General features: G+C 41.1%; 1 protein-coding gene across 1 annotated transcript in view; it reads left to right on the top strand.

Annotated features, from left to right (window-relative positions):
* The window catches only part of LOC306736344 (receptor-type tyrosine-protein phosphatase gamma-like), a gene marked incomplete at both ends in the record, with an annotated part of 390,476 nt that overhangs the window by 317,787 nt on the left and 55,818 nt on the right, over positions 1 to 16,871 (top strand). The window contains one exon of the mRNA XM_079217969.1: positions 6,738 to 6,930. Within this exon, the coding sequence (XP_079074095.1) occupies positions 6,738 to 6,930 (193 nt within the window). The remainder of the gene's footprint in view (positions 1 to 6,737; positions 6,931 to 16,871) is intronic.

Raw genomic sequence — 16,871 nt, 5'->3', positions numbered from 1 at the left:
AGTTCTTAAGAAAGAACACAGGAAGTTAGGTTAGTAACCAACCACTTACTTAGGGTTGGGAATAAAGTGTGGTTGATGTTATCTTGATTATGTATGTGACTACCACAAGTGCCTCAAGTGGAACTACACTAACGGCTCATGTGACAAAATGTCAACGTTCACGTTTAGTTTTTCACAGGGTACATCATTCTCCTGGACAAAAGTCCTGTGTTTGTTTGAGCTAGAAGACAACAACTGTCCAACTGCCAAAGCTCTAGCCTATGAAACCTATGAAAACTCTCAAATTGGTTTAAAAAAACAAACAGCAAACAGGGGAGGACTCAAAGACAGATACTATTTACATCAGGGAAGTTGGAAGAATATTCCCTTAAGGTGAAGGTCAAGGTTGGCCTTACAGGTTGGCAACAGGATGGAAGTATGAACAGGTCAAAACACAGGATGGGGCACAATGGAAATCAGGAACAGATTAGGTACAAGTATAGTACAGTCCGTTACAGGTACTGATACAAGTACAGGTTCAGATGGCTGGAAGTCAAAGGCATGTGAAAACGGGCCAGATAAATGCAGGGCTGCTGAGGAAAAGAGGAAACGGGTAAGCAGGCAGACAGCAAAGGTCAGAGGACATCTAGTGGATGATGGAAAAGGGCAACGCAGGGAGCTGGGAAGAGAGAATGTGCCTGAAGGAGAAGAACAGAGAGGCAGAGTGGGAAAAGCAAGACTGAGGCAGACTTCTTCTCGTTAAAGTTGTGGATACAGCAGGAGATAATTGCCACACAAGTCAAATGTACACCTCAGTGAGCGGACTACCTAAGCCCTTGCGTAGGTGCAGTGATCCCAAGCCACCCAATCATTAGAGAAGAAAACTAGTTGGCCCCATCACTTGTGTTTTGTCAGTGTGATACGCTCAAAACAATGCTAAGAATAATGAGTAAGTTAGGTGTTTACCATTTGGTTGCCTGGATGTCAACTGACTAGATACTTTGGTACGTAGAGGTGTGGGCAGAAACCTTTTTAAAGCCTGCATCTGCCCTTTCCTGCAGAGTTTCCGACAATTTCCATCTGATGCTGCAGCGAGTCTGATCAATCCTTCCCTAAACATTGATCTATAGTTTTTTAAAATGCAACAACATGTTAAATATATATATATATATATATATATATATATATATATATATATATATATATATATATATATATATATATATATATATATATTATCTAAACAAATGCAAATAATCTTTTAAATAATCTATTGATAATAATAATAATCTTTTCATGGATTTAGAAGACATGCGCATTTATTATTATTCATTGTTTTTAAAAGTGAAAATACAACTTTGTCATTGTCAAAAAAAGGCTGTGTCCCTGTTTGATAAATTATGTTGTTACCCTGCTTGTAATCTGCCTATGCTGTCAGAGGAATCTCACTCTGCTAGTTGTTGCTGTGAACAAGGCTTTATGCTCTGCTGGTATGGTGATTTCAACTCAGATCAGCGGCCGATGTGAAGGTGGGAGCTACAACATGGCCTGGTGTGAGGTTGCACTGTAGTGTGTATGCCAGCGCTGTCTGTGTTTGATCCAGAGCTGGAGGAAGGGCTGACGGCTCTCAGCCTCGTGTACGACTGCAGTCCACTGTGTGAGGAGAAACACAAATTGGAGGCAGGCCATAAATAGTACACACACACACACACACACACACACACACACACACACACACACACACACACACACACACACACACACACACACACAGTAAGGATGTTTACAGTGCAAGTCATCAAACAGTAAAGCCAAACCGTTGTGAGCATTCTGAGAAAATATGCTCTTAATCTCACACACATTTAGAGGCGCTGCTGATTTCACACTTTGAGTTTGGTTTATCAAACTTTTTAGGACATTGCACAGGCATTACTTACAGTCCCTCATGACCTGAGGACTTACTCCATCCTTAAAGGGAAAGTTCCTAATTTTTGAAGTGGGTTTGTATGAGGTATTACCGACAGCAGATGGCTGTCGGCTCATCTCCTGTTTGTAGAAGTAGTAGCAGCGCTGGACAGCAGTAAAACCTATTTTAGACTTCTCAAAGAATCAATACCAGTTTAAGTGTTCGCTATATTTAGAATATTTCCCCCTCTCTACCTTGCCGTCAGACAGCCATTTCCGACGAGGAACTGAAGTCCCCCCTCTTTCAATTGAAAGCAAAAACAAATCCCTGCCTGTTTCCAAAGCTTTACAAAGGCATGATGGGAAATGTAACCGTCTATCTAAAGAAGGCAGAAAGGACTAAAGATAAATCAGCAGTTCACAAGCGAGCTACTCCTAGAAAGCCTTACACAAAGGAGCGGGCTAAAGAGCTGTGCACGGCTCTGTGTCTATTGCTGCAGTTGTGTCACGTTACCTCCATCTTCAGTCTTTGTCCATCCTAAACCCTGAGGGTTTACCATGGCTCGGGAAACAGTGGAATCAGACTTGGGCTTTTTTCTTATTAATCCTTTGCTTTGACGCTCAAATTTTACTTTCATCATCTCCGAAAGTCACCCCTAAAGCTGGTCACCAACGCTGGCAAGCTGATGTTTTATGGGCGTTTTACATTTGTTTTTCAGGAGCTTGGGGGATGGAGGGGTGCTCTTAAAAAAACTGTCTGCTTTCCTCCTCTGCTGTTTTCCCCTCGCTGTAGGTGGGGCCTAAGAATGGGGATGAAAGTCGGCTTATCCTGGCATCCTGCTTTGTTCCAAACACCTAGTTCCCCATAGCCATCATATTTTTGCGTGGATATTCGTGGTCCCCAGACGATTCTACACAGTGTTTAAATCAAAGTAAAACTGCTAGAGCCGCCGTGGGGAAGTTATTTCTCATTTCAATCTAAACACTATTTTTTTGCAAGGTTTAATTAGCATTTTCTTTCAAGGCTATTAGCAGTCTTTTTACTTTAATTAATCTTCTTCATTTGTTTGTAAATGATCTGCTTTGGGCTATGGTTCATTCTTTCTTTTTCGACAAAAGTGGTAATAGTAGATCATAGTTTTCAACAGTAGTGTTTTTATTTTTTTCACTTGCACAAGTCAGATATCTACCCATTTAATTTCATCTTTGCAAATGTCTTAATTTATTATCAGAATACATTATCAAAAAATAACAAAACATAATCGGTACTGAGCATATGCAATCCTCAACAGAGATGAGAAGGAAACAAGATGGCTCACTCCTTAACTATTTTACATCATCAGCTCTGGGGAAAAAACTATGTGTTTCATCCTTTGCCCAAATGGGCAAGTGAGTTGGTGATTTACTAGCCTTGCACGGCCTTTTACTTGCAGGCAATCCTTACTTTTGAGCCATGAGGTTGGAGAAGAGTCACTTAAGTACAATTTACAGTAAGTTATGGACAACCCCTTCAAAATTCTTTCACACCTTATTTTGCTGTGGTTTAGTTGCAGGTTTTTGTTTCTATTTCCGAGCACCAGATTGTGATACAGGACAAAAATATAATTTGCTGTGCTCAGACATCTCCTCGCTGAGACGTTTACCTTTGTGAAACTGAATCTGCCTCTCAACGCCTCCTCCCTTCTCTAACACTTGCTTGCACACAAGCTGTTTGTCTGTGTGCATTGCTTCCAAACACATTGTACAGAGTATCCATCTGCCAACACAGACAGAAAGATGACACTTCAGTCACACAGTGCAAATCCATGTCTGGTTGCACGTCTTGCCACACAGCATGCATTTGACAAATGGCAACATGCAGGAAGAGGCCAACTTCAATATCAACCCAAAGCAGTACAAAATGTTCACAGCTTGATGAACATGGCGGCTAAATACATATTAAAGCTACTTTGGTAACCGTTTAACCAATCACAGCAACTACAGTGTACAAATTACTTCTTGTAGCCACAAACGTCCTTCCAGAAGTACCTCCTCGCTTCCCAAACCATTCAGCATTCAGCCAAATCCAGCCGGTTGTGACCCAATGTAAAACAGCTTTGGCCCATATAACTTTGCTCAATTCAATTTGAGCAGGTTTTGGTGGTTTGGCCAGTATTAGCAGCACACAACGTAGCATTGGGCCACAATTGGCACCAAGAATCAGACCAGCGTACTTTGGATATTTCTGATTTGCCATTCATTACGCGTCTGTCATGAGTTTGGCAACTAGATTGAGCTTTTTTGTCTACCATAGCATTGGCTCTTTCAGATGCCGTTTCTGCGATTAATTTGACAACATTACTTGTTACAACTCTTTATTTCAATTTGTTTATCAAAACACTGAGTATTTCAAGGACTTGGCCAACTCCAACTATTTGTAGTGCTGTTTGGAGTGCATCTGTGCTTGCATTATACCACAGCCTGAAAGGCAGACTGGCAGAACATGAATATGCAATCAGAACTCCATAACTGCAATTATCCCCAGGGCCAGCACTTCAGAGAGGCAGGCCACAAGGACCCACACTCACTGAAAGTTCATGTTTTTGAAGTAACAGGTCTGGGTGAAGGGTTGGCAGTTGACAGATCCAAGCATCTCCTCTGGTGAGAGACCTTTTGGTTGGAAACCCTCAGGGCCACTTCTCCCTCCGGTCTGGATCAGGGAGTCGACTTTTCCTCTTCCCTGTGATTTAATTGTTTGGTTTAAAGCCTGGAAAAGTGACTTACTGTGGAAACTGCTCATTAGAATGTTCTGATGTATCTGAATATGCCAAATGCATCTTATTTGATTGTTAGATATGAGTACTTTACTGTGTTTAATGACCAGTGCAATGTGAATCTCTGTGTCTTTGTTCTGTCCATATGTCATTCCATTGTGCTTGTATGAATTTCTTCAATTGTATTCCTAACATGTTTTTGGATTCCGACCACGGGAGAGACATTGGCTTTTGACATCCTGGTTTTAACCTGTTGACGTTTTTATTATGTATTTTTTTATCTTCACATGAAGACTTATTTTAGCCTAACTAAAATCTTGGGAAAAGTATCGGGGCCAGTTAAAAAATGCCTAAAAGTAAGCTCAATACACAACACTTTGTACAATTCTGTTTTCAGACTGTATAGGCAAACAAAAGCAGGGAGCAGTGTAGGGCTGCAACTAACGATTATTTTAATAATCGATTAATCGGTTGATTATTTTTTCGATTAATCGATGAATCAGATAAAAAAATGTTTTTATCAAAAAAGCGTTCATTTCCAACCCTTTATTCAAAGACAGAAGTGACAGTGCAAAACATCTTCAGAAAGTGCACAAACAGGTTGCTCCTTGAACATCCCTGAGCTGTTAATTAAAACAACAAAATGGACTAACACTAAAAACATACACATCTATGCTTTACATCTCCCAAATGTGAGCCCTTTTTACTGTAATTGATCCCTCCAGAGGCTGCATTTACATACCCTGCTTTATCAATATGTATGAAATACTGGGACAGAGGGAAGCTGTACTGCTCCATATAGAGCGTCCTCTTCCTTAAACTCTTTCATTCTGGGTCTCTTATGACCACGACGTCACGTTGTTGGCTAAACCCAACGACGTGATTTGCTTCATTCTACTTTGAGTAAAAAATTAAAAAAACCTGCAGCCAGATCCGCCGGTTTAACGTTAACGAGTGACAGCGTGAACTGAACCAGACCGGGGGGTGACGGCATGTTTCATCACGTTACGTTTTTTTACAAGCAAGACTGAACTGTAACGGAACGTAACGGAACTTTAACGACAATACACAACCCAAACACGTTAGCTAACGCGATAGCAAGCTGACTAGCTTCCATTAACAACAAGTTAGAGGAACATGAAGACGCTGATTGGCCAAGACTCGACTTGTCAAAGATCTTCTATTTTTGAGAACATCACAACCTCAGCTTTTCTCGTGTCTCACTCCGATCTCAGAAACGCTGGCCGGCCAGTTGCTCTGCTCCGCTCTTTTTTTTATTCTCCGCGACTTATTGCCCGGCGTAATAATCGCGCGACACAACGAATCGATAATGAAATTCGTTGCCAACACTTTTGATAATCGATTTTTATCGATTTTATCGATTCGTTGTTGCAGCCCTAGAGCAGTGTCTTCCTGGACTTCACCTCCATTACTCTTCCTACAACTAGAAATATAATTTTTTCGGTTTACTTAGCGATAACTAAGATGTGTGCTAAACTAAGCTAATCATTCCCTGGCTCAACCTACAGTTGTGAGATTGCTTTCCATCCCTTTTATTTGACGGCAAGAAAGGCAATGAGGGTGATTCTGTAAATGTTACATTAACACCTTAAGAAAAACAAAAAAAACTGTGAACCTCATTATTTTTAATCCACACTGCTGCTGGAGAAATATTGTTTTGTTTATAGTTTGGAATAATTTGAATGTTGTGTATACTATTTCAAAAAGTGTCCCAGTGATATTATTCACTATATTTGTTTATTTATACAGTTTTTTCTTGTGTTGTTGGGATTATTGGTCATGTTTTTTAAATATTCTCCTCTGAATAATAATTTTTTCTGTAAAGCCTTTGCTTTGCTGCAGCTGTGACCCAGTTTCCTCATGGGATCATTACAATGTAATCTTATCATATATTTCAATTAGATATCTGCGTTGCATGCATACAACATATTGTATATTTGGTGGAGTGAGTGAAAGTCGTTCTTCCTGCTGTTTGATGGACACAAAAACCCCAAAGTCAGGATCACCACAGGACGTGAGTTCTGCTTGGCACTAACTCTTTCCTCTCCATCTCTGTCTCTGACATGTTCGCGGCACCAGTTGGAAGCTTTCTACTCAATCTTCACTACGGAGCAGCAGGACCATGTTAAGTCGGTTGAGTATCTGCGCAGCAACTTCAGGCCCATCCAGAGCCTCGACAACCGCCACATGTTCAAGTCAGCAGTCAAAGACGCCTGGCTGCCCGACTTGACTGACAGCGGCAGCGGGCCGTATGGCACGGAGGCGTCCAAAGGTAGTGGTGCTGACACTTCTCACTGTTTCCTTTTCACCATACATGTTCTGATTAACAGAGAATGTGGTGTCTATAAAGATTCTCTTGACCCGACGCTTTGATCAAGACAGTGGACAAGTCTGCACCAACACTAATCTAAATGATTAACAATTACTTGGGTAGTTGTTTTACTTTCAATTCATTTTTGATAATTTTACTCTTTAAACTACACAGGTATGGAGGAAACACTCAGCCGTGGCAATGTTGAAGTCTTTCAAATATTGCTGCCTCGAGCAATTTAATATTATTATTTAGTTCTCATCAATAAATCATTAAATGAAATAACTATAAACAACATGATCATGTTGGAAATGTTTTAAGTGTTGAGAAAATGTGAAATGTATATTGATATTTTGAGTTCAAGACGAAGGAACATACGTACACACATAAAGGTTACATTTTAAAAAGAAATATTGAACTAATGCATATTACATAGACTACATTGCTGCTTTTAAGCTTGCAAATTGTTCACTTTATTCGTTATTACATTTGAGCGTTGAAATATGTTTAACTTCCTCCACCACTCACTGGTCTAAACAGCACCATTAAAGTTCACCCTGGTTTCTTTCTAAGCTGCTCCAATATTCTCACATTATTCCAGGATAGTGACACTTCCTAATTTTAATAAATGAGGGATATTCAGTGTTGCTCATGTGCCCAGAGGAAACTGATTGTCCTCTCCTTGTGTGTGTGTGTGTGTGTGTGTGTGTGGTCTGCGCTAGCTCTCTGTCATTTCACCAGCGAGCTGGGCAACTCCCCTAGCATAAGGCAGTGGGAGGCACACCAGCCGTCCTCCCACTCCTGCCTCATTACCACTCAAACAACACCACACATTGTGCAGTGTGTTGCATGTGTGTGCATGTATGTGTGTTTCTCTGTGTATTTGTAGGAGCTTGCGTGTGGCCTAGCATCTGTGCTGTGTCAACTGTCCTAGCAGGACATGTCCCCTCCCTCCCTTCATACACACTTCCATATGGTCGACTAGGAGAGAGGAGCATCACCTAGATGTACACACACACACACGTGTACCGTACTGTATATGTGTGTGCGTGAGTGCCCTCCTGGCGCAGTGTACATGCGTACTCATGCAGAATGTCCTTGAGCGCTGCAGTGGGACATGTTTACTGTTAGCAGATCTATAAGGCTGGCAGAGTTGATGCAGAAAGGATGAGGAGGAGGAGGAGGAGGAGGAGGACGAGGAGGGGAAAGAGGAGGAGGAGGAGGAGGAGGAGGAAGGCCTGCTTGGAGAAAGGAAAAGAGGAGAATCGGAGCTGTAAAAACATAGCCACAGCCAAGTGGGCATAGGATGGAAATATGTGTATGTATGTGTGTGTTCACCTGGCCGGTAAGACAACATTGTGTAGACACACAACACACAAGTGTTGTTTTAAAATGAGAAACTTGCAAACAACCTTTACAGCAGCAGCTGAATTGCATGAGTCATTTTCTTGCTTCCTATGCTAATTTATTCAATTTCTATTTAGCGCAGTCTGAACACCCTCCTCCTGCTAGTGATTGTTTCTCATCAGCAATGATGGTTCATTTACTTTTGTGTCCCTGAATGACTGGCAGCCTCGCAGCCTTTAGTGAGGTGGGAAGATGCATTTACAGAGAGGAGTTGTGTGTGGGTGTTGTTAAAACTACAACCCAACATTTTAGGAAATACGCTTGTCTTGTTTTCTGAAGCAAATGAGGGGACTACTATCAGTCTAATCCAGTGTCCAGTGGAGAGAAACTGTTACGTTGACTGGTATCTGATGGATCTGCTTGTTTAGCTTAAACTAAAGAGGAGTACCAACCTGTCGTTTTCACATGTCATGTTAGCTAAGCTCTCTATTTCCATCTTAAACATGTGCAGCGATGTAGTCGTAAATTAAATGGGACAGTGGTCTGGGACCTAACCAAAGACAAGAGGCAAAGTTTCAAGTCACCTCTGAGCCATTTTGGCAGTGTGCAAAGTACACTTTTTAACTGTTAGTTTCAATGATAACTTTCAATGGGGGGTTTGGCTCCTTCCCCACTTACTACCACCCTTTCTTTTGGGGCCCTAGCTCGGACCACACCAATCTTCAAATTTCTAACTTTTGATGTCCGAAATTTAATTGATATTGTTTTTCATCTGACTCTGGGTCAGACAGCAAACATACATGTTCCTTTTAAATAGATTATGATAGCTCAGTCAAAGTCCACAGTTAAAATGACATTCACTGTTCACTATTGGTTTAGTGCTGATTGAATCAAAGCAAAGCCAAACTCCTTGGCTGAAAAAATAAAGCAAAGGCATTTTATCCAAGGTTGGTTTTTGCTCACAATGAGTCTTTGGTTCTTTGCTTCCTGTTGACAAATATTAGCTAACACTTTAAAAGAAACCTTTTCGCAAAGAGAGGAATAGTTTAAAACAAAATGAAAGTGACCTTGCTATCAGAGGAGCCTCCCAGTACATGAGCTGGGAGACACAGCTGTAATGCACTGTAAGAGGGCTTTTTTTTTTCTTTTTCTTTTTTACATATTTAAAACATACAATTGTAATAATTACAAGCACAAATATGTATTGGCATGAGTATTAGAGGTTGTCTGACAATGGCTATTATGCAACTTGAGTTGAAATTGTGTAATTATGCCACAAGTAGGTCATTTGCATTTTCAAGTATTTTAAGTGCTGACATTAAGTAGCAAGTTAGGAAACTCAAAAGATAAGTGAGATGAATAAATTATACCCTCTTATACACCATCTCTAATGGAGTCAAAAATAAAAAAGCTTTTTTTTTTTCAAAGCTTTTTTCCCGAGGGCCACAAACAGAAAAATATATGAAAGTCTGGGCTACTCAGGTGAGGTATATGGAATCACATCAGAGGAAATTTGGCCTTTTCCAAGTTCCAGTAGAAGTCGGTAGGGAGAGAAACTGAAGCTGGTTCTTCAGAGATTCATCACTGCATCTCCATCAGTTCTAGTTCAGACTCTCTTCACTTCTTCTGCATCATCAGGAAGGGAGTCGAGAACAGCTTGAATTCTTTCTCAATGGCAGAAAGATGTGGGAAGCGCAGACTGAGTTCTGTCATTTGATGTGATGACAGACACATATTTCCTCTTTTTCGCAGAAAGGTTGACCTCTGGAAAATGGAATATATGTATATATATTTTATGCATGTAAATATATATAAAAAAATATGTATTAAAAGTGATCAAAAGCTTGAGGTTTCATGGAACGGCGTGGAAGTGGTGTGACGACTATTGCATATGGTTCGTGATCATGCAGCAAGCTGTTGTAACTCCACTGTACTTTGTCAAAGCTGTTCCAAAGTTAACATGCTTTATGAGAGGCATGGCTGGAAGACTTCTGCATGCCAATATGAACTCATAGTCAGAGCGCCACCTACTGGGAAACTATGGCAATTTGAATTAGAAATGAAGGACGAAAATAAAATTGGCCGACTTCTGGTACGGTTTAGAGCATGGTCCCAAGAGACTTATTTTTTAAGTGTATGTGTGGTACGCCAATCAAATATTGTATATCTATGTTGAACGTACTGCGAGGGCTGCTTTGTTGAATTTAATTGAATTTACCCCTAAGAAGTTAATGGGTCCTTTTCTTTTGAACACAAAGAGATACAAACAAGATTTTGATATATTTGTATGAACTTGAACCTTTAATGATCCACAGAGAATGTTGTACAAATCGAAGCCCGCGTTTAGGAAGATTTGAGGAAAAAATGTTTTTTCACAAAATTCAAAATGGCGGAAATTCTAAGCAGGTGGAGCTAAATGTTCTCCCGGAGCTTTTTGTAGAGCAGAACCACCCGGACATGTGTGCCAAATTTAAGGCCAATTGATGATGAGGGGGAAAAACTGTGGCCTTTCACAACTCATAGGTTGTCAAAAAAACAAACATGTTTTTTAGGGGGCGCTATCTGACTTCCTGTACAGTTTAGAGCATGGTCCTAAGAGAGTTATTTTTAAGTTTACATGCGTTACATATGGCTACCAGGTTTTCATACATGTAGGTCAACCGTAGCGCTGAAGCTGCTTAATTGAATATTTGTAGGGGGCGCTATTTGTAGGGGGCGCTACTTTGGGGGCCAAAGTGCCATTTTGAGTCATTCAAATCACATCAGGTAACTACATCTTTGCCTTTAATTGTGTCTGCCAAGTTTAGTTACGTGTCGAGCATGCCTAATCCCTCAAAAGTGACTTTGTTGTTGACCGCGAAGGATGGGTCGCCACGGCAACAGCGTTTCACGAAACATCAAAATCTTTGTGGGCTGGCGTCATGAAAGTCTTATGTTTATCTAGAAGTAATTGGAAGTTGATCTGATTGACCGACTAAGAGAAGCAAGCCAAAGTATAGAAATATTTACTTCCTGTTGCCATTAGGTGGCGCTATGACTCAACATCATATTGCCCGAATGTGAAATCAGTCGTGTCTAATCTCTAGGAGGAGTTCGTCAGAATACAACGCCTGAAAACAAGGAAAATGCCAAAATTGAGCGGTTCACTGCAGCGCCCTCTAGTGTTTGAATATTATGAAACAATTTGGGTACGTTAAGGGACACGATGTTGACATATGCTACAAAGTTTGTGAAGATAGGCCAAGTAATTTAGAAGTTATGTGTTTTGACATATTGAGCCACGCCCCTAAGAGGTTAATTGGTTAATAACTTCTGAATGCAATGAGATATCAACAAAGTGGGAGATATCCTTTGATCACATTGAGCCAATGATTATCAACAGAAATTTTCGTAAGAATTGGACCCAGCGTTTAGGAGGAATGGGCAAAAATGTGTTTTTTACAAAATTCAAAATGGCGGAAAATCTAATTAGGCGCATTTTAATTTCACAGATGAGTTTTTTGTAGAGCAGTCCCACCCGGACAGTCAATCGGCGTGGCCTTTCAGCCTAAAGGGGGCGCTATAGAAACATTTTCTCAGACTTTTGGTCGACACCCAAATTATATTAAAATTTTCGCCGAGTCGGATGGGTGTGCAAATTTTGAAGAATGTAGGTTTATCCCAAGCACCTCTTTTCCCTGCGCATTGGTCGCTAATAAGAATAATAATAATACTTAGCATTCCAATAGGTCCTCGACTCTGACTACGTCAGTGCTTGGGCCCTAATAATAATAATAATAATAATAATAATACTTAGCATTTCAATAGGTCCTCGACTCTGACTACGTCAGTGCTTGGGCCCTAATAATAATAATAATAATAATAATAATACTTAGCATTCCAATAGGTCCTCGACTCTGACTACGTCAGTGCTTGGGCCCTAATAATAATAATAATAATAATAATAATACTTAGCATTTCAATAGGTCCTCGACTCTGACTACGTCAGTGCTCGGGCCCTAATAATAATAATAATAATAATAATAATACTTAGCATTTCAATAGGTCCTCGACTCTGACTACGTCAGTGCTCGGGCCCTAATAATAAATAAAGTTTTACTCGGTATCCTTGCTCTGTGATACAAAGCATAAATGAGCATTACGTGTTCTTCCAAGCATGGTCAAAGCCTCTGCCCCGAGACAATAATGCACCATGGATATGGTTATAGAAACGGATGGATAATTCTCTAAAATATTCTATTAAATGGGATTTCAATGCTATTGGACACCCTGTGTGGGTTTCACAAATATTGAATCAATGAAAAGTACCAAAAAGAGCTTGTGGCAGAATCTTGTAACTCCATTGGATCAACCTTTCTGCAGAGCCTCATATCTCCTCCCGCCTCCTTCTTGAATGAAGTGTCTCTCACAGCAGAGCTGACGGTAAACAGTGAGGAGGCGATTCTTTCTGACTTCGTCTGAGGCCGTTTTCCCCAAGCTTCATAATGAACCGAAAATAATGTCAGACTGCTCAGCAGCAGTCCGATTCATGGCGGTGGTTCGGGTACAGCTGCTCAGTGTGGGGCTGATCTCTATAGTGGGACCTCTTCCTGCCGCTCGCTGGCCCCCGCCTAGAACATCTCTCTGTGGGAATAGTTCAATGAGAATGTTTTCAAATAGTTCTAAGTTGCAAACTCAGTTAAAACTAAACTATTTAGCTTTGATTTAGCTCTGGGTGGCTATGGCTCAGAGGTGGAGCAGGTACAGCACAGCTATGTACGTGATGTAAATTAGTTTAGAGGTTTACGGGTAGCAATCAGTGTTTGGATGTGTGTGAATGGGTGAATGCTGGAATGTAGTTACAGCTGTGATTGTTCAGAAGACCAGAAAGAGGCTATAAATACATATAAGTTAATTTAGCATTTACATTGTGATTATAGATATAAAGTGTTTGCTGAGCAGACTAGCCAAGCTAGCGCACGTAAGGCAATGCACGTTTTCCCTGAGATGCAAATCAATGACAGACAAAACATGCATCTTAACATTCGCTGGTCAAAAGCCTCGGTTACAAAACATTACCTGACACAACCTCCCATCGAACCACAACACGTAGTTTTTTCAGCTTTCATTTTGGTACCACCACATTGTATTTCCAAAATGCTTGGAGTTCGCTTAATGCCTTGAAAGCAGCATACTTTATTTTAGTGTATACTATACTCACTATTGAGTAGCACTATCACCATGTGAGGCAATGATGAACACATATACACACATACACACTCTTACACTTGTGGTGCTGACCCTCTCTCTCCCCAAAAGACTATTTAATTTTTTATTCAATTAATTTTACACTGCACATTATTGTCACATATCATCTTTTCTAATTCATTTCAGTCATTAATGAGTGAACTATTTAAATTGCCTTTACTAGAAGTGACACAACCTTGCAATCTGAATGTACTTCCTCTCTCTGCACACTTGTTTATCTATTTTGTTTTAGGTCAAGGTTAAGATATCCAAAAGCTGAATTCTGTCCCTGCATAATATGTAGAAGTGCACTAATAACAGTTTTACAAAGAGATACAAGTACTGTATCAAGTAGCAAGTGAGCAATGCAAGTGGCAGGCAGAGTGCTACTCCATTTAGAATTCTGCATTCCATCAAATGGTTGTCTTTTATAAAACTATTACAGTGTCATAGATAACAAAGAGCAGCATTTACATTATTCACATCAGAAGACTTTTGTTTTCTACAGTCTGGCTCTTATTTTCAGACTTTTTCTGCGTTCACATCAAACTTCACGCTGCGTTTCCGCGTCAGTTTACTCGCTCGACAATAAAAGTGTGTTCACACCAAAGGCATCCAAGGTTCACATCAAAGGGGGCGTGGCTTATCTCCGTTGCTTATATCCATACAAGAGCTATCATTTCCGCTATCGACCATGGAATAAATAACCATTATTTAGGCATTATACCTGTGGAAGTCCCAAAAACGTTGGAACATCAAACGCCCTCGTGTTTGGGTTCATAATATTATCCGTAGTCCCACAACAGCGTCTGAATGACGGCCGCTACCAGCGCTACAGTTTGATTCAGGAACGGCAAGACGGCGGTGATGACGGGTGGAGCTTCTCAACGCGATTCAACCGCTCTGTTCGCCCCCGCGTCAAACACGCTATTCGCGCCGCCTCAAACGCGTCATTCGCGCCACCGACGGAAAAACCTTGCATGTAATCTGGTCGCGCGTCAAATTTGCGTTTGGTGTGAACGCAGCATAAGTGTTGATACCTGGGAACACTGCACTGGTACACAGTTTGAAGCAACTCTCTTCCTTCCCCTCTTCACTTCCTTCCTAATGTATTCATTGGATGACTGCCCTGCACAGTGCTCACAGTAGCAGTTATAGTTGTCATTGTTGTGTCCTTCTTAAGGGCACCTCAGTGGGTACTAAAGAATGGAAAAAGAAAACGTAACGTCTAATGACAGTGTAAAGCAGTATTTGGCACCAGTCCCTTTACTACGGATCCTGTTGGTGCATGTGTAACTGCAGCCAGGTCTGTATAGTACTGTGACTGATTCCCACCCAATCCCTCCAACCGCAAAGCCCCGCAGACCGACCCACAATCAAGACCCGGTCATCCATCAACTGTGGTCAACATGCTGCAGGGCCAAAGATGTCCTTTCCTCCTCCAAATGGCCTCTGAGAGAGAGAGAGAGAGAGAGAGAGAGAGAGAGAGAGAGAGAGAGAGAGAGAGACCCCTATGTGGGTCTACCTGTGTCATACAGCCCCTCTACCCATGTTCTATTCTGATTGGGCCCTATAGTCTCCATCACTCACTGCCATCCAGACCTCCCCGTGTGTGTGATGGCCCACTTATCTTTGATGTAAGCCTTGAGAGGGTCTCTTCCTCACCCTGCCAGACACACAGGACTACAAAACCCTTTCAGTTATCTTACATGAAGGGAATATGAGATGTTACCAAAACAGCAGTGCATGCAGAAAGACACACACACACACACATCTAGAAATTTCAGTCCACCCTGTCAAGGAGGCGAAAGGACCATGTGAGCACCAGCTTTATCCAATGATTTATTCAGATAAAGGAAAATATCAGAGAGGCCCAGTGTAGTTTTTATAGCTTAGCACAAAAAGCTAGCCCAAAAGTGAGAAAAGTGCAACTAACAACTCTGCAGATGTCTTGTATGATCGACCAGCGTCACTCCTATTATCTATTTGGGCTACTATCCATTTGTTTTACATTGGTTTTTCACCATGAGCACCAAACGGAGGAGGTCTACTTCATACCTTGTATCGATGAGCTTGTCACCTCTCAATCTGTCGACACAACGTTAGAGAAAGCAGAGTAAAGCAGAGTAAAGCTAGTAAAATCACTCAGCAGCAACACTCAGTGTCCACTCGGCAGATCTGCTCACACAAATGGTTGTTTTATTCTAAATATAAAGCTAAGGATAGACAGACAGCCAGAACAAGCTTCTCCTCCACTTACCACAGTGACGTCACCAGCGCTTCTCTGAAATGTTCAGAGATTTCCAACTTTAAGCGCTCAGAAGAAAAGGCGGAGCGCTCGGAGAAAAGACGCTGGGTGCAGCTGCTTTTTCTCTGAGCGGCCGCAAACGCTCTCTCCTCATTGGGAACAATTGAACAAAGCTGGCGCTCCAAAAAAAGGCGCTATGGCTACAGGCCCTTTTTATGTACTCTCTGCAGGTTTCTACTCGCAGCAAAGTGACATTCTTAAAGCTTCTCAAAGCTTCTCATTTTCTCTGCCCATTCACATCTGCATCGTTAGAAAATCTTTGGTGTGCAGGCAGCTGAAAACCTGACGCACGGAGCCCCAACAAAAGACCATGTCTGATGGTGTGTTGTCACTGGCCGTGCAGACACTCGAAGCCCTCACATGTGCGGCAACCATGAATCACTTTGTAGCCTTAATGTTGCTAAATGAATGAGTTTGCCTTCCTTATTTCTGAGTTAGTCTGGTCCAATACACCTTCCTCATGACAGACATAGACCATCTCAGCAAAAGCTTACGCGTAACTAAACACATTAATGATGGCTCTGTTCGGTTTAAGAGTCCCTTACCAGTGAGAACACATGCACAACGGCATAGCCCACTACTCCTAAATGGAACGCAGCTATTATCATTAATGTTGAAGGGAAACTTCAGTATTATCAAACCCCTATTCTCTCATGTTTTTGTGTCTAAATGACTAATGAGAATAACAATAATTAATTGTAATTGGTCCAGTATTCAGCGATGATGCTGCAGGCAATAGTCACTAAATAGGTTGCAATGGTGGCAATTCCTCACCGTCAAAAACATGCACTAAAAGTGCATGTTTTTGTTATACCTCTGACAGACTCAGATTGTTATTACATGTGTCTGACAACATCATGAAAAATAATAGGTATTTCTTTATCCTTCGTTCAATTGTTACCCAGTAACAATTGCTAATAAATTATATGAAATATCAACTTGTTTATTGTGAAAAGGGCCTATTGTCTCCAGTAAATTCCTTTTTACTTACAGGATTTATGGTACATAGTTTTTCTTGAAA

Source organism: Taurulus bubalis (genome assembly GCF_910589615.1).
Source record: "Taurulus bubalis genome assembly, chromosome: 5".
Classification (NCBI taxonomy): domain Eukaryota; kingdom Metazoa; phylum Chordata; class Actinopteri; order Perciformes; family Cottidae; genus Taurulus; species Taurulus bubalis.
This window is presented reverse-complemented; position numbering and strand designations above follow the sequence as displayed.